This window comes from Erythrolamprus reginae, chromosome 4, assembly GCF_031021105.1.
Source record: "Erythrolamprus reginae isolate rEryReg1 chromosome 4, rEryReg1.hap1, whole genome shotgun sequence".
Classification (NCBI taxonomy): Eukaryota; Metazoa; Chordata; class Lepidosauria; order Squamata; family Dipsadidae; genus Erythrolamprus; species Erythrolamprus reginae.
This window is the reverse complement of record NC_091953.1, coordinates 2,335,350-2,361,588: the sequence shown is the minus strand read 5'-3', so window position 1 is coordinate 2,361,588 and position 26,239 is coordinate 2,335,350. Positions and strand designations below refer to the sequence as shown.

The window sequence follows — 26,239 nt, the reverse complement described above, 5'->3', positions numbered from 1 at the left end:
TATTAAACTTTTTCCTAGGATGCTAATTCTGCTTTTTTCTGCCCTGGATGGCCTTTTGACTCCTGTCTCTCTTGCACCAATGGCTGGCCTCCTCCAGCACCTGCCCACTGTACTTTCAACTAAGGCACGGCCTCATCCTGGCTTATTATATAAAAATAAGGAAATCTGCCCATTTCTGGATTTTACTGCAAAATCTTGGATGCACTGTAACAAACCTCTGCAGCTATGGTTGACCAATACGGAATGGAATGGAATAGAATAGGGAATGGAAAAGAATAGAGGATAAAGCAATGGAATAGAATGGAATAAACTAATAGAATAGAATAGATTAGAATGGAATACAATGAATAGAATAGAATATGGAATATGGAATAGAACAGAATGGAATGGAATAGAATAAAGCAATAGAATGGAATAAAACAAATAGCAGGACCAAATAAATAAAAAATAAATAAGAAATAAAATAGCAGGACCGAGGGGGAGGGCCTTCTCTGTGGTTGCCCCGGCTCTATGGAATCAACTCCCCCCCAATGTCTGTACTCCTCCCACCCTGCTGGTCTTCCAAAAGGCTGCGAAGACTTGGCTGTGCCGGCAGGCCTGTGGACCGTGAATATTACATCTGTCACGGCTGAACTGTTCATAGAAACATAGAAGTCTGACGGCAGAAAAAGACTTCCTGGTCCATCTAGTCTGCCCTTATATTATTTTTTGTATTTTATCTTAGGATGGATCTATGTTTATCCCAGGCATGTTTACATTCAGTGACTGTGGATTTACCAACCACGTCTGCTGGAAGTTTGTTCCAAGGATCTACTACTCTTTCAGTGAAATAATATTTTCTCACGTTGCTTTTGATCTTTCTCCCAACTAACTTCAGATTGTGTCCCCTTGTTCTTGTGTTCACTTTCCTATTAAAAACACTTCCCTCCTGAACCTTATTTAACCCTTTAACATATTTAAATGTTTCGATCATGTCCCTCCTTTCCATGAGTGGTATGCGTGTATGTTGAGTTGAGCGGACTGTTGTCTTTGTAGGTTTTACACTGGGGTTTTATTGTTTTAATATTCAACTTCTTTTATTTTGTTCTGTATTTTTATATTGTTGTAAGTGGCTCTGAGTCCCATTGGGAGTGGGCGGTATAGAGATAGATATAGATAGATAGATGGATGGATGGATGGATGGACGGACGGACGGACGGACGGACAGATAGGTGATAGACAAACAGACAGATAGAATAAAATAAAATAAATCACTCCTCTCTGTCCTACTTCTACATGTTTCGAAGCTGTAAGCAGGTTCTGCCTGCAAGCCGCATGCTTTCACATCTGTGAACCGGTAGGGAAGGTACCGTAATTGAAAACCACGTCTGGTCAGTTTCATATCGTTCCCATCTAAGCTGAGCTGCCAGCTGACAAGTCTGGCCTTATTTCGTATTTCGAGAAAGAAACATAGAAACAGAGAAGATTGACGGCAGAAAAAGACCTCATGGTCCATCTAGTCTGCCCTTATCCTATTTTCTGTATTTTATCTTAGGATGGATATATGTTTATCCCAGGCATGTTTCCATTCAGTTCCTGTGGATTGACCAACCATGTCTGCTGGAAGTTTGTTCCAAGGATCTACTACTCTTTCAGTAAAATAATATTTTCTCATGTTGCTTTTGATCTTTCCCCCAACTAACTTCAGATTGTGTCCCCTTGTTCTTGTGTTCACTTTCCTATTAAAAACACTTCCCTCCTGGACCTTATTTAACCCTTTAATATATTTAAATGTTTCGATCGTGCCCCCCCTTTTCCTTCTGTCCTCCAGACTATACAGATTGAGTTCATGAAGTCTTTCCTGATACGTTTTATGCTTAAGACCTTCCACCATTCTTGTAGCCCGTCTTTGGACCCGTTCAATTTTGTCAATATCTTTTTGTACTCCTGAAAAACAACATTTGCTGAAGCAGTTAGTAGTGGGTCTTCCTGACAGCAGAAAAACAACCCCAAAAAATGACGGAAGAGGAGGAGGAGGAAGAATGTGTTAGCAGTGCAAAGGATGAGGAGGGCAGTGGTACTTTGAACTGGGGGAGGAAGTTCTGGGAATAATAGTTCTTTAAACCGACGTCAAGCTACATCGCTCTGGAAGCCAAGGTCTTCCTTGGGAGAAATATAGGAAGGCGCTTTGTGGACTTATCCAGTTCAGTCCAGTTGTGCTGGCACTGGGCACAAATTATTGGAGCGCATCAGGACGGAACGATGGGGAGGGTTACTTTTTTTTTTGAGGAACGGCCTCGGTGTCCTTGGTGGTGGAGCAGCGCAAAGGGCCAAGACAACACCCGACTGTGAGAGGGAATTCTAGGAATAAGGTCACCCGAAACCAAAGCAGAACAAAGGGTTATTGCGTGGCTTCCTCCCCGCCTACTTCCAGCTTGGCTCAATTTGCAAACACTTGCAGCATTTTATTCCATCATCAGCTTATAACACTTGGCTTAGTGACCATTTGACGTTACAACACCAATAAAAGCAAGAACCTGGGTGGAAGGGAGGGTGAAGGCTTGGGGAAGTGAAAATAATAGTTTCACGTGAAGTGTTGATACTACTTTACAAGGCTTTGGTAAGGCCACTTGTGGAATACTGCATTCAGTTTTGGTTGCCACGATGCAAAAAGGATGTGGAGACTCTAGAAAGAGTGCAGAGAAGAGCAACAAAGAGGATTAGGGGACTGGAGGCTAAAACATACAAAGAACGGTTGCAGTCACTGGGCAAGGCCAGTTTAATGAAAATAAGGACCAGGGGAGACATGATAGCAGCCTTCCAAAATCTCGGGAGTTGCCACAAAGAAGAATGAGTCCCAGCTATTCTCCAAAGCACCTGAGGGTAGAACAAGAAGCAAGGGGTGGAAACTAAACAAGGAGAGAAGCAACTTAGAACTAAAGAGAAATTTCCTTAGAACAATTAATCTGTGGAACAGCTTGCCTCCAGAAGTTGTGAATGCTCCAGCACTGGAAGTTTTTCAGCAGATGTTGGACAACTATTTGTCTAAATTAGTCTAGGGGCTCCAAGGTCCCTTCCAACTCTATTGTTGTTGTTGTTGTTGTTGTTGTTATTATTTAGTAAACAATACCTTTCTCAATGAAGGTAGTCAAGAGTCGTCGTTGCTTAATGTTGTGGTCAGCTCTGGCCCACCTCCTGCCCCAAGGACTGTGGATGTGGGGGATGTGGATGCTGCAGGCCTGTTTTGCCCCCCCTGGTGGAATCTGATGATGAAGGCTCCTCTGACCAAGAAGACATGAGTGACAGGGAGGAGGAGAGTGGGGCAGACAGCTCAGAAGGAGATCAATTATCTAGCTCCTCCTTGGGTTCGGAACAAGAGTTAATGATACAGCCACGCATGCGGAGAGCGATGCATAGGCAGCAACAACTGAGAGATTATTATCAAACAAAATGAGGCCACCTGTAGTTGGGTGGGGCTGTGGTCATTAGTGAGGCTGCTATAAAGAGCAGCCTGTGGGTTTGGCCATTGTGGAGGATTATCTGATCCTTGTGTTTCGTGCCTGCTTTGCTGACTTTGACCTTTTGTGTGCTGATTTCCCCCCGCTTTGAAACTAAACCAGAGCAAAGTGTGTTTCACTTTGTGAAAGAAGAAGGACTGTGAATTGCCTCACAGCTGCAAGCTAAGTTTCTCAGAACTGATAAGGGACTTGTAGAAATTACCAGTTTGTTTGGAGACGAGGGCTCTTTGCTATACCAAAAGAGGGCTTGGGTTAAGTGAAGTTTCATTATAAAGAACATTGTTTTGAATTTTCAAACGTGTCTGTGTCTGAAATTTGTACCTGTGAATTTTCGGGAGGATTCTACCAGAGAGCCCGACAGAACACTTAAAAGTTCAAGATGAGGCAAGATTGACCCTGCTTACCTTTTAAGCTCAGGTGCATGGCTCTTTCCACGAGAATGCTCACAGCAAAGGTCTTCTCCAGATCACTGGCAGCGGGTTTGTCCTGGGGGACCTCGTCGACGGAAGGGTTTGCTTCTGAGCGGGCTTTCGATTCCTGCTCTGCCGCCTTCTTCTCTTCTTCAACGCTGTTGCCGCTGCTGTCTCTGTCGCCTTCGGCGTCCCCAGACCCTCCACATGGACCGGTGGAACTCACCGCAATGTGAACGCGCAGGGCAGCTCCCCCCAGGTTGGCAGCATTTCGACGGAACAATGGAAAGACCCCTGTGAAAGAGGGGAGGAAGCGAGGCTCACTTGAAAGGCAGGTCTCGCTGGCTGGGGAATTCTGGGAGTTGAAGTCCAAATATCTTCGAGTTGCCAAGGTTGGGAAACACTGTAGTATACTATTCTATTCTGCTATATTCTATTTTATTCTGTTCAGCAGTTCCAAGATGGCTCCCCACCCATTTGCACCATTCAGGTGACACTGAGGACACAGGCAAACCTCCAAGTGGCCTGAACGACCCACTAATAGGATGCAAATGACCAGCTGTCATTCGCATCAACCCTTCCATTGCCCACCATCCAGTCAGAGCTGAAGAAGCTTCTAAGATGAGAAGCGAAATGTCTTCAAAAGAAAAGCCTTCTTACAAGCAAACTCAATGGGAAAGTCCACTGCAACAACATTGCCAAAAGGGCTTCAAGAGTTGTTAACCTCATCCTCCGCAGCTTCTTCTCTGGTAATTTTGAACTGCTAACAAGAGCTTACAAAACATTTGTCAGACCAATCCTAGAATACAGCTCACCTGTATGGAACCCACGTTGCATATCTGACATCAACACAATCGAGAGAGTCCAGAAATGTTTCACAAGAAGAGTCCTTCACTCCTCTTCTCACGACAAAATACCTTACTCTGCCATACTTGAAATTCAACTTATAACTCCGTTGTCCCCATTCCGACTTAATTATAGTTCATAAAATCATATACCAAAATCTCCTCCCTGTTAACGACTACTTCACCTTCAACCACAACAACACACGAGCACGAAACCGATTTAAACTCAATGTCAACCGCTCCGAACTTGACTGCAAAAAATACGACTTCAGCAACAGAGTAATCAACGCCTGGAATGCATTACCAGACTCTGTGGTTTCTACTCCTAACCCCAAAACCTTTAACCTTAGACTATCTGCAATTGACCTCTCCTCCTTTCTAAGAGGTCTATGTAAGGGGCACTTAACAACTGCCGTGATTCACTTAAACGTTGTGCCAAGAACGGTCGTAAAACGGGGGGCAAAATTCACAATTTTGCGCTCAATCGTGACTCCGCCATATTTCCGACAACCAGGCTAGTGACTGCCTCTCAAACCGTTAGAAACATACCACTGACAGTTAAATTCTTCTTCCGCGAACTGCCCGTCAGCGGTGCCAGGTCCACGTAGGCCGATCCGATCAAGCGGTCGGTATCCAGCGGTCTTTCCGTGCCGCCATCTTTGCCGTAAGCTCGCCACACCTGGAGTTCCAGTTTTTCTTCCCTGAAGTACCAGAATAATGCCGGACTGGACTGGAGCTCCGTTCGGTTGGGTTTCTTAAACGTCACAATCCCGTGTTTTTCGCCTTCGGTTAACTTGGGCCTCCTAAGTGAAGTCCGCGTGGCTTCTTGATCATAGAGTTTATAGCGGAGGTAGAAATAGACGCTTTGATTTAAGCGGGTTTCTCCTGCGAGTAACATGCTGTGTAGCGGTAACCACAGCCGAGGAATAGAAATAGTCACAAGGAGCGGGGTGGAAGGGGTCTGCTCTTCGCTCTCGCTATCCTCCCACGGATCCTCAGAGTAGGTTTCTTTCCAGTTCCACCCTAAACGGTTGGCAGTCTCTAGAACACGTTCTCGATCTCCGGGGTGGACAAAGGCAACTAAGATTTCCAAACCTCCAACGATGCTATGTGTGACTTTTCCACACGGAGATGGCAAGAGCTCCTCTGGGAGAATGACGGGGTACCAACCTCTAAGACCTGCAAGGAAACACAAAGAGAAGGAGGGTTTTTTTTGTAAAAAGAACAAAAATATGCTCTGGGAATGCCCAGTAGTGCAGAATTTGGCAAAAAGTGCAAGAGGATATTAATAGGATATTAAATATGAGATGGATAATTACTAAGGAAATGGCAGTATTAGTTAAAAGTAGTGAGATGGGAGAATTCAGAGAAATAAAACAAGTAGCAACAGTCTTAGGTTGGAAGGACGCGACAAAATGGACAATGCAAAATTGGTACAGGTACATGGTGAGCCACATTCAATTTGAGATTATGGACAAAAGGATGAATTTGACTAATGAAACTGAATTGCGACAACTGATGGGACGGTGGGATAAGGTAAGACGATATATGGCGAGTATGATACGAGACCAAGCTATAAGAAACAAGTTGGAATTACTTTATAATATGTAAATAAATATTTCACTCTTGGGCTAAAATGATTTATATAAGAAACATCCCCGATTGGTGGTGGGGTACATCAACAAAAATATATTTTTTTAAAGGGAATAAAAATAAAAAATGAGTTTTTCTGTCATCTGCACCTCTATAGACTTCAGAGGAGAATCAAAAATACAGAAAAAACAATGGCTGCCAACCTGCCTTCCATTGAGGACCTGTAGACTGCACGAGTCAAAAGGAGGGCCACGCAAATATTTACTGACCCCTCGCATCCTAGACACAAACTATTTCAACTCCTACCCTCAAAACGTCGCTACAGAGCACTGCACACCAGGACAATTAGATAGAAACATAGAAACATAGAAGTCTGACGGCAAAAAAAGGCCTCATGGTCCATCTAGTCTGCCCTTATACTATTTCCTGTATTTTACCTTAGGATGGATATATGTTTATCCCAGGCATGTTTACATTCAGTTACTGTGGATTTATCTACCATGTCTGCTGGAAGAAGTTTGTTCCAAGGATCTACTACTCTTTCAGTAAAATATTTTCTCATGTTGCTTTTGATCTTTCCCCCAACTAATCTCAGATTGTGTCAGAAGGACAGTTTTCCCCCGCATGCCATAACTCTGCTAAACAAATAATTCCCTCACCATTCACTAAGGCTGCATTCCAAATGTGGTCTCACCAACGCTCCATACAGCGGGATCACAATCTCCCTCTTCCTGCTTGTTATACCTCTAGCTATGCAGCCAAGCATCCTACTTGCTTCTCCTACCGCCTGACCGCACGGTTCACCCATTTTGAGACTGTCAGAAATCACGACCCCTAAATCCTTCTCTTCTGAAGTTTTTGCTAACACAGAACTGCCAATACAATACTCAGGTGCCTTTAACTGTAAACCCGGTGTCTTTACCTGATCTTCGAATCAGCAGGTCTCTGGTGGGGACTCTCACGGTTCCCAGCAGGCAATCTTTTAGAGTTTCCCTCGGAGCTGCAAGAGTAAAGAGTAAAGTATCGATATCAGAGCAGGGGTCTCCAAACTTGGCTACTTTAAAGAATCGGGAACTTCAACTCGACCCAGAATTCCACAGCCAGCCACGTTGACTGCGTTTTGGGCACTTCAGAATCGGTCTGAATTTATGCCTGTCTCTTTGCAGTGACGTGACCACCATTTATGATGGTTTTGCTAAAAACCGTCACTTATTTCTGGTTCTTTGGCAAAAATGCTCCATAGTGAAACAATGAGGCTCGCTGAACGACCGCACTGTTTCCTTAACGACTGCTGCAAAAGATGGTCGCAAAACCAACTTGGTCACATGAGGACTCGTTTTACACCTGTCACAGTTTATGGCCATAATTGGCAGAGTCCGTGATGGTTGTAACTTGAGGACTATCTGTACCAGTAAGCATACAATTAAGCTATTCAACTACAGGTAGTCCCTGACTTACAATCATTTGTATAGTATAGCAGAGCAGAGCAGCGTTTACTATAGGTAGCATAGAATAGAGAACAGAACAGAAGTGTATAGGAAAGAACAGTATAGGAAAAGAATGGAATGGAATAGAATAGGAATTCAGAATTAGAATAAAATAGAATAGAAATACAGAATACAATGGTACCTCTACCTAAGAACGCCTCTACTTACAAAGTTTTCTAGATAAGAACTGGGCAGGCATCTCCGGCTGTGTTGCGCTCACCGCATGCGCTGGATCCCCTGCCTGCAACTTCCCCTGAGTGTCCGCGTCATTACGAGACCGGGAACTACTCTCTTGGGGGCCACGGGGCCTGTGCATTTATATTTACAGTGGGTCCTCTACCTACGAACACCTCTACTTACAAACTTTTCTAGATAAGAACCGGGTGTTCAAGATTTTTTTGCCTTCTCAAGAACCATTTTCCACTTACAAATCAGAGCCTCCGAAACTGTAACTGGAAAAGGCAGGGAGAAGCCTCCGTGGGGCCTCTCTAGGAATCTTCTGGGAGGAAACAGGGCCTCCACCCTCCCTGTGGTTTCCCCAATCGCACACATTATTTGCTTTTTACACTGATTCCTATGGGAAAAATTGCTTCTTACAAACTTTTCTACTTAAGAACCTGGTCACAGAACAAATTAAGTTTGTAAGCAGAGGTACCATTGTATAGAGTAGAGTAGAATAGAACAGCAATTATAATGAATAGAATAGAATATAGAATAGAATAGAATAGATTAGAATAGAATACAACAGAAATATAGAATGGAATTGAATGGAATAGAATTCAGAATTAGAATAGAAAAATATAATAAAATTAGAATAGAAATACAGAATAGAATGAGAATCGAAACAATAGAATGGAAATAGAGTAGAGTAGAGTAGAATAGAATAGCAATTCTAAAAGAGCCGGGGTGGCGCAGCAGGTAGAGTGCTGTATTGCAGCCCACTGAAGCTGACTGTAGATCTGTAGGTCAGCGGTTCAAATCTCATCACCAGCTGAAGGTTGACTCAGCCTTCCATCCTTCCGAGGTGGGAAAAATGAGGGCCCGGATTGTGGGGGCAATAGCCTAGCTCTGTTAAAAAGTGCTATTGTTAACATGTTGTAAGACGCCCTGAGTCTAAGGAAAAGGGCGGCATAAAAATCGAAAAAATAAATAAATTATAAAGAACAGAACAGAATATCTCAGTCAGGTGAAGTGAAGTTGTGCAAAAGCACCACAATGTTCACAACCGAAGATGTTGTCAATAAAGCCGTGTCCCGCATCCCCCCAGCCTTTGGGCTAGTTGTGCAGTTCGGCCCCCAGACCCAACTTGTTTCTGGCACCTGAGTTCAAGGGCTGGTGATAGAGGCGGAAGACCACCTCCGACCGCTGCAGGAGTTCCCCAAGGCAGCAGGCTTCTCCACTGCTCTTCTGGACCACGAGAGGGCAGGGCAGCTCCACCTGGTGGTCGAAGGCGGGACAGAACGAGCGAGCCACGGTTCGCGTCCTGCGCTGCTCGGCCCCAGGAAGGAAGGGCAGGTGCATTGAGACGTAGGTGTTGAGGCCAATCTCGGCACTATATTGGAACGGAGGCTGCTTTTCGGCCAGAGCCCTGAGCGACAAGGGAAAAAAAACATATTTATTTTTAATCTGATGGATTCACACAGTTGACTTACAACAATTTGCTTAGCGACCGTTCGAAGTTACAACGGTGGTGAACGTTTTTCAAACTAGCGACGTTGCAGCGTCTCCGTGGTTTCTTTGAAGTTGCAAAGGCACCGAAAAATGTGACGTATGAGTGTTTTCTTGTTTTTTAAAATGTTTTATTTATTCATTTTTACATTTTTAAAACATCACAATAATTTAATATAATTTACAGTGTTCCCTCACTTTTCGCGGGGGATGCGTTCCGAGACCGCCTGCGAAAGTTGAATTTCCGCGAAGTAGAGATGCGGAAGTAAATACACTATTTTTGGCTATGGACAGTATCACAAGCCTTCCCTTAACACTTTAAACACCTAAATTGCAATTTCCCATTCCCTTAACAACCCTTACTCACCATGTTTATTTATTAAAGTTTATTAAAAAAAATATTTATTAAAGGCAGTCGAAAGTTTGGCGATCACATATGACGTCATCGAGTGGGAAAAACGTGGTATAGGGAAAAAACCTGCAAAGTATTTTTAATTAATATTTTTGAAACCCTGTGGTATAGACTTTTCGCGAAGTTCGAACCTGCAAAAATCGAGGGAACACTGTATACCCAATCTCTTACATTATGTCTTTTTATCCTTTGTATTTACACAGTTCCGTTTTCCGTATGTCCTTTCACACTCTATCCCATTGTTCACACTTCAAACTGTGGCTAAATGTACTGTTGTAAGTCCAGCGCCAACTCTATCGGGCTTTCGCTTCCTTCTCACCTGGCTGCTGCTTGCAAGCCAGCTGCTGCCTGGATTTGGACGGAGATGGGAACGCTCTGGGCCGCCAGCCCGTTTTCGGTTGTTTTCAAGCCACGTCGGTACTTTATGCTCACTTGGAACAAACCTGCAAAAAGAATAGAATAGAAATTAGAAATAATAGAATAGAATAAAAATTAAAAATAAATAGAAAGAACATAAATTAGAAAGAACAGAATAGAGTGGAAATTAGAAAAAATGGAAAGAATATAAATTAGAAAGAATAGAAAGAATAGAAAGAGTAGAATAGAAATTATAAATAATAGAATAGAATGGAAATTAAAAAGAAACAAAAAAAATATAAATTAGAAAGAATATAAATTAGAAAAAATAGAAAGAATATAAATTAGAAAGAATAGAATAGAATATAAATTAAAAAGAATAGAAAGAATAGAAAGAGTATAGAAATTAGAAATAATACAATAGAATAGAAATTAAAAAGAAACAGAAAAAATATAAACGAGAAAGAATAGAGTAGAAATTAGAAAGAATATAAAGAATATAAATTAGAAATAGAATTAAAAATAGAAAGAATATAAATTAGAAAGAATAGAATAGAAATTAAAAAGAATAGTAATAAGAGAAATTAGAAAGAGTAGAATAGAACAGAACAGCACAGCACAGAACAGAATAACAGTGTTGGAAGGTCTTCTAGTCCAACCTCCTGCTTAGGCAAGAAATCCTATAGCCATGATGGTGAACCTATGGCACGCGCGATGATCTTCTGGCTTTCGGCGGACACATGCACTCCGGCCAGCTGGTCTTCACGTATACAGGCAGGCCAGAAACCGGAAGCCCAGCTGGCCGGTGCACCCCCCCCCTCCACTTTTCGGCACCCAGTGCCAAAAAGGTTTGCCAATACCGCCCTATAGTATTTCAGACAAATGGGTGTCCAGCCTCTTCTTAAAAATCTCCAGTGTTGGAACATTTACAACTTCTGGTGGCAAGTCGTTCCACTGGTCAATTGTTTTCACTCTCAGGAAATTTCTCCTTAGTTCTAAGTTGGCTGCTCTGAAACTCAGACGGTTTCTGTCCTGGGACCTTGGCCCGATCAACCGTCATCTTAGCTATGGGTCACCAGCTGTCTTTCTCCTACCTGAGGACCGAGGATGGAGTTCGCCCGAGCTGCCGGTTCTGGGCATGACAGGTAGGTGGAAAGTCTGGATCCCTAATTCCTGGCGGTGCTGCATGGTGACCATGGCGCAAAGGCGCGAGAGGGGCAAACTCGCCCTGGCGACCATCTGATCTCGGACGTTAGGATAGTAGTACCTGTGGAAGAGACGACACCAAACGGTCGCAAAACTGCAATTTAGATGGAGAAAACAAGAGACAGCAAATGTGATTGGTTCAAAGGCAAATTAAGACATTCATTGATAGGCTTGTGACGTTCGTTTGCGTCCTGTGCAAATAGTTATGGACTCAGAGGATGCAGAGACTGTGGAGGGGTGAGGCAGGTGTCCAGTATTTCTGGCACCTGAGAGTGACAGTGAAGAAGAGGAGGGGTCAGACTCAGGACAACCAGGGCCTTCTGCACTTCCTGACATGAGGGAGTCAGCACTTTTTGTCAGGAATGATTTGGCATTTCCTATGCTGAGTCACTCAGGGGAAGAGGAGGAGCCAGGGTGCGAAGGGCATCTAGGAGACACGAATGGTTGGCTAAGATGAGATTTATTTATTTATTTATTGGATTCATATGCCTCCCCTCTCCAAGGACTCAGGGCGGCTTACAAAATATAAAGGAACAATATAGCATCCTAAATCCAATTAATTTAAATTAATAATTGAAAAACCTAAAACCATTAAAAGACTCTCTTTTCCATTCAATCAACTAACCCATGATTGACCCATGAGTAGTACCGCTGGCTATTGGATCACGTCCTCACGCTATGTCATTCATTCGGAATCGTCTTGACTCTTAAATTCAATTTGTGTTTCAAAGTGAACCTTCTTAGCTTTGCTAATGAGCTTCCGTCTTCCAGTTAATTTCTGAGAGCCACACCTTGGAAATCTTGCTTCACCTGGTAATTATTACCGTGTTTATCTTCCCTCTTGGATTCTGGTCAACTGATGAGACTTTGCTCACTAAGACAGAACAGTGATATTTGGGGCTCAGGGCTGAAATGTGGGGTCCTTGGTGAGCTTGGCAGTTTTCTTGTAGACATTTCATGACCCAACTAGGTAACAGCATCAGTGCTAGAAGTGAGCTAGCAAGCCCCACACTTGCCGGCACTGATGTTCCCTAGTTGGCTCAGGAAACATCTGCAAGAAAGCAACTAAGCTCAGAGAGCACCAGGGATCCCTCAGTTATCCTCCTCCTCCTCTTTCGCCATTCCACAACACACACACGCCCTCCTCTATTAATGATGATGTTCCCTAGTTGGGTCATGAAATGTCTACAAGAAAGCAACCTAGAGAGAGCGAGAGAAAGAGACAGAAAGAGAGAAAGAGAAACAGAGAAAGAGAGACAGAGAAAGAGCGAGGAGAGAGAGACACAGCGAGGAGAGAGAAAGAGAGGGAGAAAGAGAGACAGAGAGAAAGAGCAAGGAGAGGGAGAAAAAGAGTGAGGAGAGAGAAAGAGAGACAGAGAGAAAGAGCGAGGGGAGAGAGAAAAAGAGCAAGGAGAGAGAGGCACAGAGAAAGAGCGAGGAGAGAGAAAGAGAGAGACAGAGAGACAGAGCGAGGAGAGAGAGAAAATGAGCGAGGAGAGAGACAGGGAGAGAGAAAGAGCGAGAAATAGAGACAGAGAGAAAGAGCGAGGAGACAGAAAGAGGCAGAGAAAAAGAGCGAGGAGAGAGAAAGAGCGAGGAGAGAGAAAAAGAGTGAGGAGAGACACACAGAGAGAGAAAGAGCGAGGAGAGAGAGAGGGAGAAAGAGACAGGGAGAGAAAGAGCGAGAGAGACAGAGAGAAAGAGCGAGAGAGACAGAGAAAGAGCAAGGAGAAAGAAAGAAAGAGAAACAGAGACAGAGAGAGAAAGGGAGAGAGAAAGAGGCTGAAACCAGGCAGGGGACTGTGTGTGTGTGACAGGGGTGAGGGACATACCTGCACCAGATTTCGAAATGGATTCCCCCTCCTTCTCCCGCTAAGCTCTGGGCAGAGAAAGCCCCGAGTAGCAGCCGCTGAACTGGGATGTCAGCTGGGACCAGCAGAGAGTGGTGGTGTTCGTCGGGGAAGGTGGGATCGGGAACACACAGAGTGGTGGAGGTGCGGAAGGCCTTCAACTCAAGGCCTGGGGAAGAAAATAAAACCTCCGGTTTCAACCAAGTAACAGAGAGGGAGCAGGAGAAGGGAAGGAGGGAGTTTTATACTCACCCTGGAGCAAAGCCACATGTTTGCTCAAGATCAACCCGTGCTTCATAAACAATAGCTTGTATTTTGAGTGAGGTGTGATAGGCTTTTCCACCCCCCACCCCCAAAACCCCATAAGCATTGGACTGGGATGGTATGAGACTCCTGGCTTGAGGAGGGGGTTGCACTAGAACAGGAGTAGGCCAAGTTGGCCCTTCCTTGATATGAGGACTTCTACTCCCAGGATTCCTGAGGCTAGCATGATGGGCTCAGGAATTCTGGGAGTTGAAGACAACAAGTCATCAGTGTTAGTAAGGAGTAGGGTTTGCTCTCTGTTGATATTTTATTTATTTTATTTATTTATTAATTGGACTTTTATGCCGCCCCTCTCGGAGGATATGACTGTATGACTGTAACTTGTTGCTTGTATCCTTAAGATTTTTATTAATATTATTTCCTCGTTGCTTATTTGATTCCTATGACAAACATTAAGTGTCGTACCACATGATTCTTGACAAATGTATATTTTCTTTTATGCACGCTGAGAACATCTGCACCAAAGACAAATCCCTTGTGTGTCCAGTCACACTTGGCCAATAAATTCTATTCTATTCCATTCCATCCCAATATTCTATTTCATTCCAATATTCTATTCTATTCCAATTTTCTATTCTATTCTATTCTATTCCATTCCATTCCAATATTCTACTCTATCCTATCCTATCCTATCCTGTCCTATCCCCAAGTGGCTTCCTCTGCCAGTATTGGTGGGAGGGGGTGTAGCCCGTCCGAAAGGGGCTTTTCTTACACACTCACCCTTGTCGCTTGACTCCGCATTGTGGAGCTTCTCCGATTCCGGTTTCTGAGTGGGGAAGTGGTACTGGACGTAGCAGTCGGCTTCTCCCCAGACGGTGGACTGGAGGGGCATCAGGCCTTGGACCCCCTCAACGTGGATCTCGAAGGTGTGTTCCACCAGGCCTTCCTTTCCCCTGATTGACAGCTGAAAGAAGGGAAGGCAGAACATAGAAGGTTGACCGCAGAAAAAGACCTCGTGGTCCATCTAGTCTGCCCTGAAGGGAAATATTGGGTGGGAAATAATAGAAGGGGTGGGAAATATTGCAGGTGCAACCTCTCATGCAACACACAAGATGACCCGCCTACAACTTCTACAACTCTTACGCAGCTAGGTCTTGACTTAGGACCCCAAACGGAGCCCCAAAAGTTATGCTGTAAAGTGAGACATTTGTTGATTTAACTTAATTTAATTTATTTGACTTCTAAGCCGCCCAATCCTGTGGGGTATACAACAATAAATGACACAATGCATTGTCCATAAAGGGTGTTGTCCCAGTTTATGACATTCCTCGCTGAAGTTAATCATGTTCTTCCATACCTCTGCTTTTTCTAACATTAAAAAAAAAGCAGTTTATGTATGCCATTGGGGGGGTGGAATACAGTGGTCCCTCTACTTATGAACTTAATTCGTTCCGTGACCAGGTTCTTAAGTAGAAAAGTTTGTAAGAAGAAGCATTTTTTCCCATAGGAATCAATGTAAAGGCAAATAATGTGTGCAATTGGGGAAACCACAGGGAGGGTGGAGGCTGTTTCCTCCCAGGAGATTCCTAGAGAGGCCCCACGGAGGCTTCTGCCTGCCTTTTCTGGCCCTGTTTCCTCCCAGGAGATTCCTAGAGAGGCCCCACGGAAGCTTCTCCACGCCTTTTCCGGCCCTGTTTCCTCTCAGGACATTCTTAGAGGCCCCACAGAGGTTTCTCCCTGCCTTTTCCAGCCCTGTTTCCTCCCAGGAGACTCCTAGAGAGGCCCCACGGAGGCTCCTCCCCACCTTTTCCAGCCCTGTTTCCTCCCAGGAGATTCCTAGAGAGGCCCCACAGAGGCTTCTCCCTGCCTTTTCCGGCCCTGTTTCTTCTTAGGAGATTCCTAGAAAGGCCCCACGGAAGCTTCTCCACTTGTTTTCTGGCCCTGTTTCCTCTCAGGAGATTCCTAGAGGCCCCACAGAGGTTTCTCCCTGCCTTTTCCAGCCCTGTTTCCTCCCAGGAGATTCCTAGAGAGGCCCCACGGAGGCTCCTCCCCACCTTTTCCAGCCCTGTTTCCTCCCAGGAGATTCTAGAGAGGCTCCATGGAGGCTTCTCCCTGCCTTTCCCAGTCCTGTTTCCTCTCGGGAGATTCCTAGAGAGGCCCCACGGAGGCTTCTCCCCGCCTTTTCCAGCCCTGTTTCTTCCCAGGAGATTCCTAGTGAGGCCCCACAGAGGCTTCTCCCTGCCTTTTCCGGTTACATTTTTGGAGGCTCGGGTTTCTTAGTGAAAATGGTTCTTGAGAAGAGGCAAAAAAATCTTGAACACCCGGTTCTTATCTAGAAAAGTTTGTAAGTAGAGGCGTTCGTAGGTAGAGGACCCACTGTGAATATAAACGCACAGGCCCCATGGCCTCCAATGGAGTAGCAGTTCCCGGTCTCGTAATGACGTGGACACACCTCAGGGGAACTTGCAGGCAGGGGATCCAGCGCATGCAGTGGGCGCAACACAGCCGGAGACGCCTGCCCTTCTTCCTTCTTCACCCTCTGCAGCGCCAACACCTGGTCTGCCGAACCCATGGCTAAGGTGGTCTGCAGGCTGCCGTTCTTTTGCCCGGAGAAGACGTCCACCACTGCTACGGGACCGTCCACTGCCAGCACTGGGTACTGAGCCTGGAGCAGCAGGCCGGAAACCTTGGGGTTTCTGCAGAAAGGGGGGGAAAAGGCAGAAGCCATCAAGCAGGCCTGGCTTGCCGTATTTCTCTACGGGTGAGTCCTCGACTTACGACCACTATGGAGCCCCCCAAATCTCTACGTTCCTGAGTGAGGTGAAGTGAACTTTTGCTCATTTTTACGACTTTTCTCGCCCCCCATGGTTAAACGAATTGCTGCCGGTTATTAAGTTGCCATGTTTTCCCTGAAAATAAGCCCTCTGCTGCCGTTTCCTCTGGCTAGGGTTAGGCAGATGGAATGGAAATCCGTAAAAAGGGCAAGAGGAGTCCAGTCTTGCTCCCCGCACCCCAAAATAATAAGACTTCCCTGAGAATAAGGCCAAGCGCTTATTTCAGGGTTCAAAAAAACATAAGACAGGGTCTTACCGTCTTAGAAACCTAGAAACCTAGAAGACTGACAGCAGAAAAAGACCTCAAAGTCCATTTAGTCTACCCCAGTGTTTCCCAACCTTGGCCACTTGAAGATATCTGGACTTCAAGTCCCAGAATTTCCCAGCCAGCATTTGCTGGCTGGGGAATTCTGGGAGTTGAAGTCCAGATATCATTTCATTCATTCATTCATTTATTGGATTTATATGCCGCCCCTCTCCGAAAACTCGGGGCGGCTAACAACAGTCATGAACAATGTACAGTGGCCAAGGTTGGGAAACACTGGTCTATCCTTATGCTATTTATTTTTATTTATTGATTTATTGATTTTGTCCATTGCACAATGAGAGTTATATTGGGTATACATATAGTAAATATATAATGAAGGTTATAGAGGATGTATTCATAGTAAAATATATCTAAGAATAGAAGAGAAGAAATAGGAATAAAATATATCAGTGAAAGAATAGAATAAATATAGGAGAGAAGAATGGTACAGGAGATATAGGAGAGCAATAGGACAGGGGACAGAAGGCACTCTAGTGCACTTATGCACACCCCTTATTTCCTGTATCTTATCTTAGGATAGAAACATAGAAGACTGACGGCAGAAAAAGACCTCTTGGTCCATCTAGTCTGCCCTTATACTATTTCCTGCATTTTATCTTAGGATGGATCTAGGTTTATCCCAGGCATGTTTACATTCAGGGACTGTGGATTGACCAACCACGTCTGCTGGAAGTTTGTTCCAAGGATCTACTACTCTCTCAGTAAAATAATATTTTCTCATGTTGCTTTTGATCTTTCCCCCAACTAACTTCAGATTGTGTCCCCTTGTTCTTGTGTTCACTTTCCTATTAAAAACACTTCCCTCCTGGACCTTATTTAACCCTTTAACATATTTAAATGTTTCGATCATGTCCCCCCTTTTCCTTCTGTCCTCCAGACTCTACAGATGGAGTTCATGAAGTCTTTCCTGATACGTTTTAAACTTAAGACCTTCCACCATTCTTGTAGCCCGTCTTTGGACCCGTTCAATTTTGTCAATATCTTTTTGTAGGTGAGGTCTCCAGAACTGAACACAGTACTCCAAATGTGGTCTCACCAGCGCTCTATATAAGGGGATCACAATCTCCCTCTTCCTGCTTGTTATACCTCTAGCTATGCAGCCAAGCATCCTACTTGCTTTCCCTACCGCCCGACCACATTGTTCACCCATTTGGAGACTGTCAGAAATCACGACCCCTAAATCCTTCTCTTCTGAAGTTTTTGCTAACACAGAACTGGATGGATCTATGTTTATCCCAGGCATGTTTCACTTAGTGACATTACATTTTGGGCTCCATGTGGCCATTAAGCCGAGGCCTCCCTGCAACGTAAAAAACCAAAGGCAGTTTCTTACTTGAATGAAACGTAGAACTGGTGGAGGGGAAGCTTGGCCAGTCCCAGCAGCCGGTCCCCTCCAGGGCTGAGCACTTTATTCCACACCTCGATCACCATGACGTTGTTCTTCAGACGCTGCAGATGTTTCGATGTCAACGCAACCGGAGTGATCTAGAGGGGTGGATCGGGCCGTTAGTGGTAGCGGCTGGCAGACTATTTACGGGACCGTCTCTTGCCGCACACCTCCCAAACACCAATTAGAGCACACAGAGTTGGGCTCCTCCGGGTCCCGTCGACTAAGCAATGCAAGTTGGCGGGGCCTTCTCTGTTGCTGTCCCAGCTCTATGGAATGAACTCCCCCCTGATGTCCGTACTGCTTCCACCCTACTGGCCTTCCATAAGGCCACGAAGACCTGGCTTTGCCTGCAAGCCTGGAAGGGGGGGGGCATGAACCAACAACAATCATAGCCAAATTGTATGAATGTCAAGTACGCATGTTGGGTTAGTTTATTATGGCTTTTAATTAAGGTTTTAGAGCTCAGATTCTATATTTATTATTTACTAATCATTTATTTATTAATTGGACTTTTATGCCCCCCATCTCCGAGGACTTGGGGCGGCTCACAACATATAATAAAAACAATAAATAACATTTTGGGTCCAATCATTTAAATACAAAATTTAAAACTAAAAACCCCCCATAAAAACGCAGTCATTCCCATTCAATCAGTTTCAGTCCATTCATCGGCCATATTTGACTTCTTCTTACTGTTGTTGTATTTTATAGTGTTGTAAGCCGCCCTGAGTCCTTCAGAATTGGGTGGCATAGAAGTCTAATTAAATAAATAAGTAAATAAATATCCCAAGGAAGGCGAAGCGAGGCAACTGCTTCATTCAGCCGCTGTGGATGCGTCTACAGACACCCACACTACACCAATTCTTCGTGAGCTGCACTGGCTTCCTATCAGTCTCCGGTCACAATTCAAGGTGCTGGTCATTACCTTTAAAGCCCTACATGGCTCATGGCCAGATTATCTCCAAGACCTCCTTCTACCACATAGTTCCCAACAACCAGTTGGATCCCAGAGTTGGCCTTCTCCGAGTCCCGTCAGCTAAACAGTGTCAGCTGGTGGGTCCATGGCAGAGGGTCTTCTCTGTGGTGGCCCCAACTCTCTGGAATCAGCTACCTCCTGAGACCTGTGCTGCTCCCACCTTATTGGCCTTCTGGAAAGCTGTAAAGACTTGGCTTTTCTGACAGGCCTGGAGCCATTGACCTCGAGGGGATAATTAGTGAGGTCGGCCCATGAATGTACGAATGATTATAATTATTTTAAATTGAAACATCTTTTATATTGATTTACACCTGTTTTTATTGTGAGCTGCCCTGAGTCCCTTGGGAGTTGGGCGGCATAGAAATCTAAAATAGATAGATAGATAGATAGATAGATAGATAGATAGGTAGGTAGGTAGGTAGGTAGGTAGATAGATGATAGATAGATAAGATAGAATGATGATAGACGATAGATTGATAGATGATAGATACATAGAGGGGGGGAGAGAGAAAGATAGATATAGATAGAAAGATAGATAGAAAGATAGATAGAATAGAATAGAAATAGATAGATAGAGAGAGATACCTAGGTGCACCCATAATAGCTTGCGTGGTTGCATTTTGGACCAATAGAAGTGTCCGAACGCTGTTCAGGGATGGCCCCATGTAGAGACTTGCCTGAGAAAAATGGAAAGCGGGTCGCAGGGTCCCCCATATAACGGGAGAGCTGGTGGCTTCTTCGGTGCTGAAGAGCTTGCAGATCAAATACAGGTTGCACGAGCTCTCTGGCGCGCTGTTGGGGGGACGAGCGATCTGCCCCTCCGAGACCATCAAAAGGACGTGGAGCAGCATCCCCGGCTCTTCCGCGGAGGGGTTCATCTGGGTCAGGAGATTGCGGGAGACGGGCCGAGGGTCTGGCGGCTGGGCCACATCCTTGGGGGAACTCTGAGAAGCCGGAGGCTGGGGATCCTCGCTTCTCACGGGGGCTTTGCGGTGGCTTTGAGGGCTTCTGGTGGAAATGGGGCTCCTCTCAGCGTCCTGGAAAATTGTGCTGTGGGCCCTGATGGAGCCGACGGGAGCTCTTGGGGAGGCGCTGCTGGCTTTGATGGTGGGGATGTCGTTGTTAGCGGCTACAAGCTCCACGGATACCTGTCACACAGGAAGTTAGAAAAATTGCCATCAATAGGAGGATGGACACCTTGCCAGCTACTACCCAATTTTGTTTTGTTTTCTTTAAAATACAGAAGTGCTTATTAAACAGTGTATTGGATCAAGGGTCTCCAACCTTGGACACTTTAAGACTTGTGGACTTCAGCTCCCAGAATTCCCCAGCCAGCCATGAATGATAGAGTTGGAAGAGGCTAGAAGGGTCATCTAAGTCAGGGTCTCCAACCTTGGACACTTTAAGACTTGTGGACTTCAGCTCCCAGAATTCCCCAGCCAGCCATGAATGATAGAGTTGGAAGAGGCCAGAAGGGTCATCTAAGTCAGGAGTCTCCAGCCTTGGACACTTTAAGACTTTTGGACCTCAACTCCCAGAATTCCCCAGCCAGCCATGAATGATAGAGTTGGAAGAGGCCAAAAGGGTCGTTTAAATCAGGGGTCTCCAACCTTGGCCACTTTTGGATTTCAACTCCCAGAATTCCTCAGCCAGCAATTCCTGTGGATTTCCAGAATTCTTGTTGACTTCAACTCTTAAATGTCCAAACTTAGATACCCCTGACTTAGATGACCCTTCTGGCCTCTTCCAACTCTATCATTCATGGCTAGCTGAGGAATTCTGGGAGTCTCCAAGTCTTGAAGTGGCCAAGGTTGGGGACCCCTATTCTGGATCAATTTGCTTATACAAAATAATTATAAAATACTAGTAGCAATAATAATAATATGAATAAAAACAATCGCTGTAGTACTAATATAGTAGCCGCCCCGAGTCTTCGGAGAGGGGCGGCATACAAATCTAATAAACTATAAACTATAACTATAACTAATGTTTACTTATATATAATAAAACTTCTTACATCATTTACTTACATATATCCATAATCTTTCATCCTCTAATTTCTACTCCTTTAGTCCAACTATTGATTAAAACATATCCCATGTTGAAAAGTATTCTGTTTCTTTCTTATCCTTTATCATTAATGTCAATCTTCAATCTATCCATCTCCGCGCAGTCTAATATTTTTTCTAATTATGCTAGGATAGGCATATCCTCATTTTTCCAGCCAAAAACACACAGGCAGTCAGAATATAAACTGACAGCAAACAGCATTCCTTACGAGCAATGATGATGTTACCTAGTTGGGTCATGAAATGTTTGCAAGAAAACAACCAAGTTCAGAGAGAATCATGGACTGCTCGTTTCCCACTCATTTTCCTGTAGATATACTGCATCTAATAATAATAATATTAATTTATTATATTTGTATGCTGCCCCTTTCCAAGGATATCTGGTTTTGAGCAAGGACAAATCGCCTTCCAAGGAATCTTAGCCCCATTTGGCACTTGGATAATTAATAATAATAATAATAATAATAATAATAATAATAATAATAATAATAATTTATTAGATTTGTATGCCGCCCCTCTCTGAAGACTCGGGGCGGCTCACAACAAGAAACAATATGGTACAAATCCAATAATTAAAAGTATAGTTAAAAAACCCACTATCATTAAAAACAGGATAATCTGAGAGGACCCACCTGTACCTTAAGGAATGAATCTACCATAAATGTGTTGTGGAAATTTATATATTTATTAATTGGATTTGTATGCCGCCCCTCTCCGAGGACTCAGGGAGGCAAATACATCGTGACCTGCTCTTTTGTCACATGAAAAACTGCACGGGTTATCAAAACGTGGAACAATTACACGAGGGTTGCTGCTCGGGCACTTAGAAGTGTTTTTAATAGGAAAGTGAACACAAGAACAAGGGGACACAATCTGAAGTTAGTTGGGGGAAAGATCAAAAGCAACGTGAGAAAATATTATTTTACTGAAAGAGTAGTAGATGCTTGGAACAAACTTCCAGCAGACGTGGTTGGTAAATCCACAGTAACTGAATGTAAACATGCCTGGGATAAACATATATCCATTGTAAGATAAAATACAGGAAATAGTATAAGAGCAGAGGAGATGGACCAGGTGGTCTTTTTCTGCCGTCAATCTTCTATAGAAACATAGAAACATAGAAGACTGACAGCAGAAAAAGACCTCATGGTCCATCTAGTCTGCCCTTATACTATTTCCTGTATTTTATCTTACAATGGATCTATGTTTATCCCAGGCATGTTTAAATTTGGTTACTGTGGATTTACCAACCACGTCTGCTGGAAGTTTGTTCCAAGGATCTACTACTCTTTCAGTAAAATAATATTTTCTCATGTTGCCTTTGATCTTTCCCCCAACTAACTTCAGATTGTGTCCCCTTGTTCTTGTGTTCACTTTCCTATTAAAAACACTTCCCTCCTGGACCTTATTTAACCCTTTAATATATTTAAATGTTTCGATCATGTCCCCCCTTTTCCTTCAGTCCTCCAGACTATACAGATTGAGTTCATGAAGTCTTTCCTGATACGTTTTATGCTTAAGACCTTCCACCATTCTTGTAGCCCGTCTTTGGACCCGTTCAATTTTGTCAATATCTTTTTGTAGGTGAGGTCTCCAGAACTGAACACAGTACTCCAAATGTGGTCTCACCAGCGCTCTATATAAGGGGATCACAATCTCCCTCTTCCTGCTTGTTATACCTCTAGCTATGCAGCCAAGCATCCTACTTGCCTTTCCTACTGCCCGACCACACTGCTCACCCATTTTGAGACTGTCAGAAATCACTACCCCTAAATCCTTCTCTTCTGAAGTTTTTGCTAACACAGAACTGCCAATGCAATACTCAGATTGAGGATTCCTTTTCCCCAAGTGCATTATTTTACATTTGGAAACATTAAACTGCAGTTTCCATTGCTTTGACCATTTATCTAGTAATGCTAAATCATTTACCATATTACAGACCCCTCCAGGAATATCAACCCTATTGCACACTTTAGAGTCATCGGCAAATAGGCAAACCTTCCCTACCAAACCTTCCCCTATGTCACTCACAAATATATTAAAAAGAATAGGACCCAGAACAGATCCTTGTGGCACACCGCTTGTAACCTGTCTCTGCTCAGAATACTCGCCATTAACAATAACTCTCTGATGTCTATGCTTCAGCCAGCTTGAAATCCACTGAACTATCCAGGGATTAAGTCCAATCTTCACTAATTTATCTATCAGCTCTTTATGTGGAACCATATCAAAGGCTTTGCTGAAGTCCAGGTAGGCAATATCCACGGCACCACCTTGATCCAACACCTTTGTGACATAGTCAAAGAACTCAATGAGATTAGTCTGACACGATTTGCCTTCAGTAAAGCCATGCTGATTTGGGTCCAATAAGTTATTGTTTTTTAGATGCTGATTTATCCTCTTTTTGAGCAGAGTCTCCATCATTTTAACTACAACTGATGTCAAGCTAACTGGCCTGTAGTTACCAGCTTCTTCTCTACTGCCCTTCTTGTGGATAGGCACAACACTGGCCATTCTCCAATCCTCAGGAACATCTCCTGTTAACAGGGATTTGTTAAACAAATCAGTCAGGGGGGTAGCAATGACAGATCTGAGTTCTTTAAGAACTCTGGGGTGGATGCCATCTGGACCCATTGCCTTATTTATCTTTAATCGTTCAAGTTCTTCTAAGACATCGGCTTCTAAGATCACTGGAGCTGAATCCGTACAGTTGGAAGCAATGCTATATCCCTCTATAGTATTATTTTGTACGGTGTCTTTTGAGAAAACTGAACAGAAGTAGCTATTGAAATGGTCAGCGATCTCATTCCCATCAATGCATGTATTATTCCCGGTACTAAGCTTTGTGATGTTGCAGTTTTTCTTCTTCCTATCACTGATATATCTGAAGAAGGTTTTATCCCCCTTCTTTACAGATTTTGCTATTTCTTCCTCTTTTGAGGTTTCTAGAAATAAAATAAAAAAGTCAGAAGTCAAATTCTATACCTGTAAAGGCCCCAGTGGGCCTGGAACGCTGTCTTCTTTCACCGGCAATTCACAGCTGACGAACAAATCATCGGACCGAAGGACGTCGCACAGAGGAAAAGCTGCTGTGCCGATCAACACTGGCTGAAGGTCACAATGAGAGAGAAATCGCAGGCGTTCTGCAAAGTCCTTTTTTCTGATGTTACACAATCTGTATTGCATGGTATTCTCTGTTCTATTCTATTCTATTATTTTCTACATTCTATTCCATTCCATATTTTCTGTTCTATTCTATTCTAAATTCTTATTCTAGTCTAAATTCCTATTCTAGTCTATTCTTTCTAATTTATATTCTATTGGATTCTATTGGATTGCATTACATTCTATTTCTGTTCTATTCTATTCTAAATTCTTATTCTACTCTATTCTAATTATATTCTATTCTAAATGTCTATTCTGTTCTATTCTAATTATATTCTATTCTAAATTCCTATGGTATCATATCCTAATCAATCTAATTAATTCTATATTATGAATCATAATATAGATCTCCTTCCCCTTCTGTGTAACAACCCTTCAATTAGTTTTCATCCAGAGGGATAATACGTAAAGTGACCATACCTTCCTTTGGGTGCCCTTTTTCAAAAACAGGTTAAATTCCAGGTGCGACTTCCACCAATGGGTGATCATGGAGCCACTGAAATGGACAGGGAATACGTAACGTTGCTGAAACTTCACCCCTGCAGCGGGAATTGGAGAGACCCAAAAGCAAAATAAAGAAAAAGGATTTTCTGAATCAATATTTCAAAAGTTTCAGTAAAAGAAAAAAAATCTTAAGATTTTTGAAGTGGTATTAAAAAGAAAACCCAACATTTAATAGAATAAGAGAGTTGTGGGCTTTAAGACTTGTGGACTTTGACTCCCAGAATTCCCCAGCCAGCCATAGAATTGGAAGAGGTCAGAAGGGTCATCTAAGTCAGGTGTCCAACCTTGGCCACTTTAAGACTTGGGGACTTCAACTCCCAGAATTCCACAGCTGGCCATCAATGATAGAGTTGGAAGAGGCCAGAAGGGTCATCTAAGACAGGGTTCAGCTATTCTGGCTGGAGAATTCTGAGAACTGAAATCCACAAGTCTTAAAGTTGCCAAGTTTGAAGACCTCTGCCATAAGTTGATGATATAGAATGGTTATCTATATATTTAAATTCGCCCAATGAAAACATTTCTTTAAAGAGTTGCTTAGTTTTCAGGGCGCATAGAAGGGCTGCTTCTGCAGTCATGATCATGGTGGAAAAAACTCCGTTCAATCCAGCATACAATTATGGAAAACAAATGGGTCTCCTGCCCACATGGTCTCACCGTCTGCTGAGCATCTACTCGAAGCTACGCGGACAATTTCCGTAGTCACGGCTGTCTGGCCGACCCCGTTCTTTGATGTTCTCACGGGAAAGTGATACTCAACAAAGAAGGTCCTGGGAAGAGGGAGAAATTGGGGAAATAAAGGGAGGGGAGTTCAACAAGATTTGGTGATTTTAATAAAACCAACCCACACTTTGCAGCCTTAATTCATTCCTTAATTAATTACCAGCATAACACCAACCCTGTGAGGTGGACTGGGCTGAGAGAGAGAGGGACTGTCCCAAAGTCACCCAGACAACTTTCATGTCTAAGGCAAGAATAGAACTCACTGCCTACTCATGATTGGTCCAAAGTCACCCAGCTGATTTTCAGTGACTAAAGTGGGACTAGAACTCACCGTCTCCTGGTTTCCATAGTGGTGCCTTCACCACTAGACTAGACTTCCTAAACTACTGATCTGCAACCACCTTAGAAATGCCCGTTGGAAGAGGTCTTGTTTATTTATTTAGTTTGACTTCTATGCCACCCAATGCCGAAGGACTCAGGGCGGCTTACATCAATAAAAGAATTACAAAAGTAATAGAAGAAGTCAAAAGTACAGTACAGTAATACCTCATCTTACGAACTTAATTGGTTCCGGAAGTAGGTTTGTAAGGCGAAAAGTTCGTAAGACGAATCATTGTTTCCCATAGGAAACAATGTAAAAGCGATTAATGCGTGTAAAAAGAAA

The 26,239-nt window shown here is 43.7% G+C and overlaps 1 protein-coding gene across 1 annotated transcript in view; it reads right to left on the bottom strand.

The window, feature by feature from the left end:
• C2CD3 (C2 domain containing 3 centriole elongation regulator) overlaps nt 1-26,239 on the bottom strand; it is an 87,076-nt gene that overhangs the window by 38,332 nt on the left and 22,505 nt on the right. Inside the window, 14 exon segments of the mRNA XM_070749450.1 lie at nt 3,902-4,201; nt 5,302-5,931; nt 7,268-7,345; nt 9,152-9,420; nt 10,232-10,355; nt 11,364-11,536; nt 13,308-13,494; nt 14,370-14,553; nt 16,042-16,285; nt 18,085-18,236; nt 19,795-20,265; nt 24,172-24,294; nt 24,772-24,890; nt 25,510-25,622. Of these exon segments, the coding sequence (XP_070605551.1) occupies nt 3,902-4,201; nt 5,302-5,931; nt 7,268-7,345; nt 9,152-9,420; nt 10,232-10,355; nt 11,364-11,536; nt 13,308-13,494; nt 14,370-14,553; nt 16,042-16,285; nt 18,085-18,236; nt 19,795-20,265; nt 24,172-24,294; nt 24,772-24,890; nt 25,510-25,622 (3,167 nt within the window).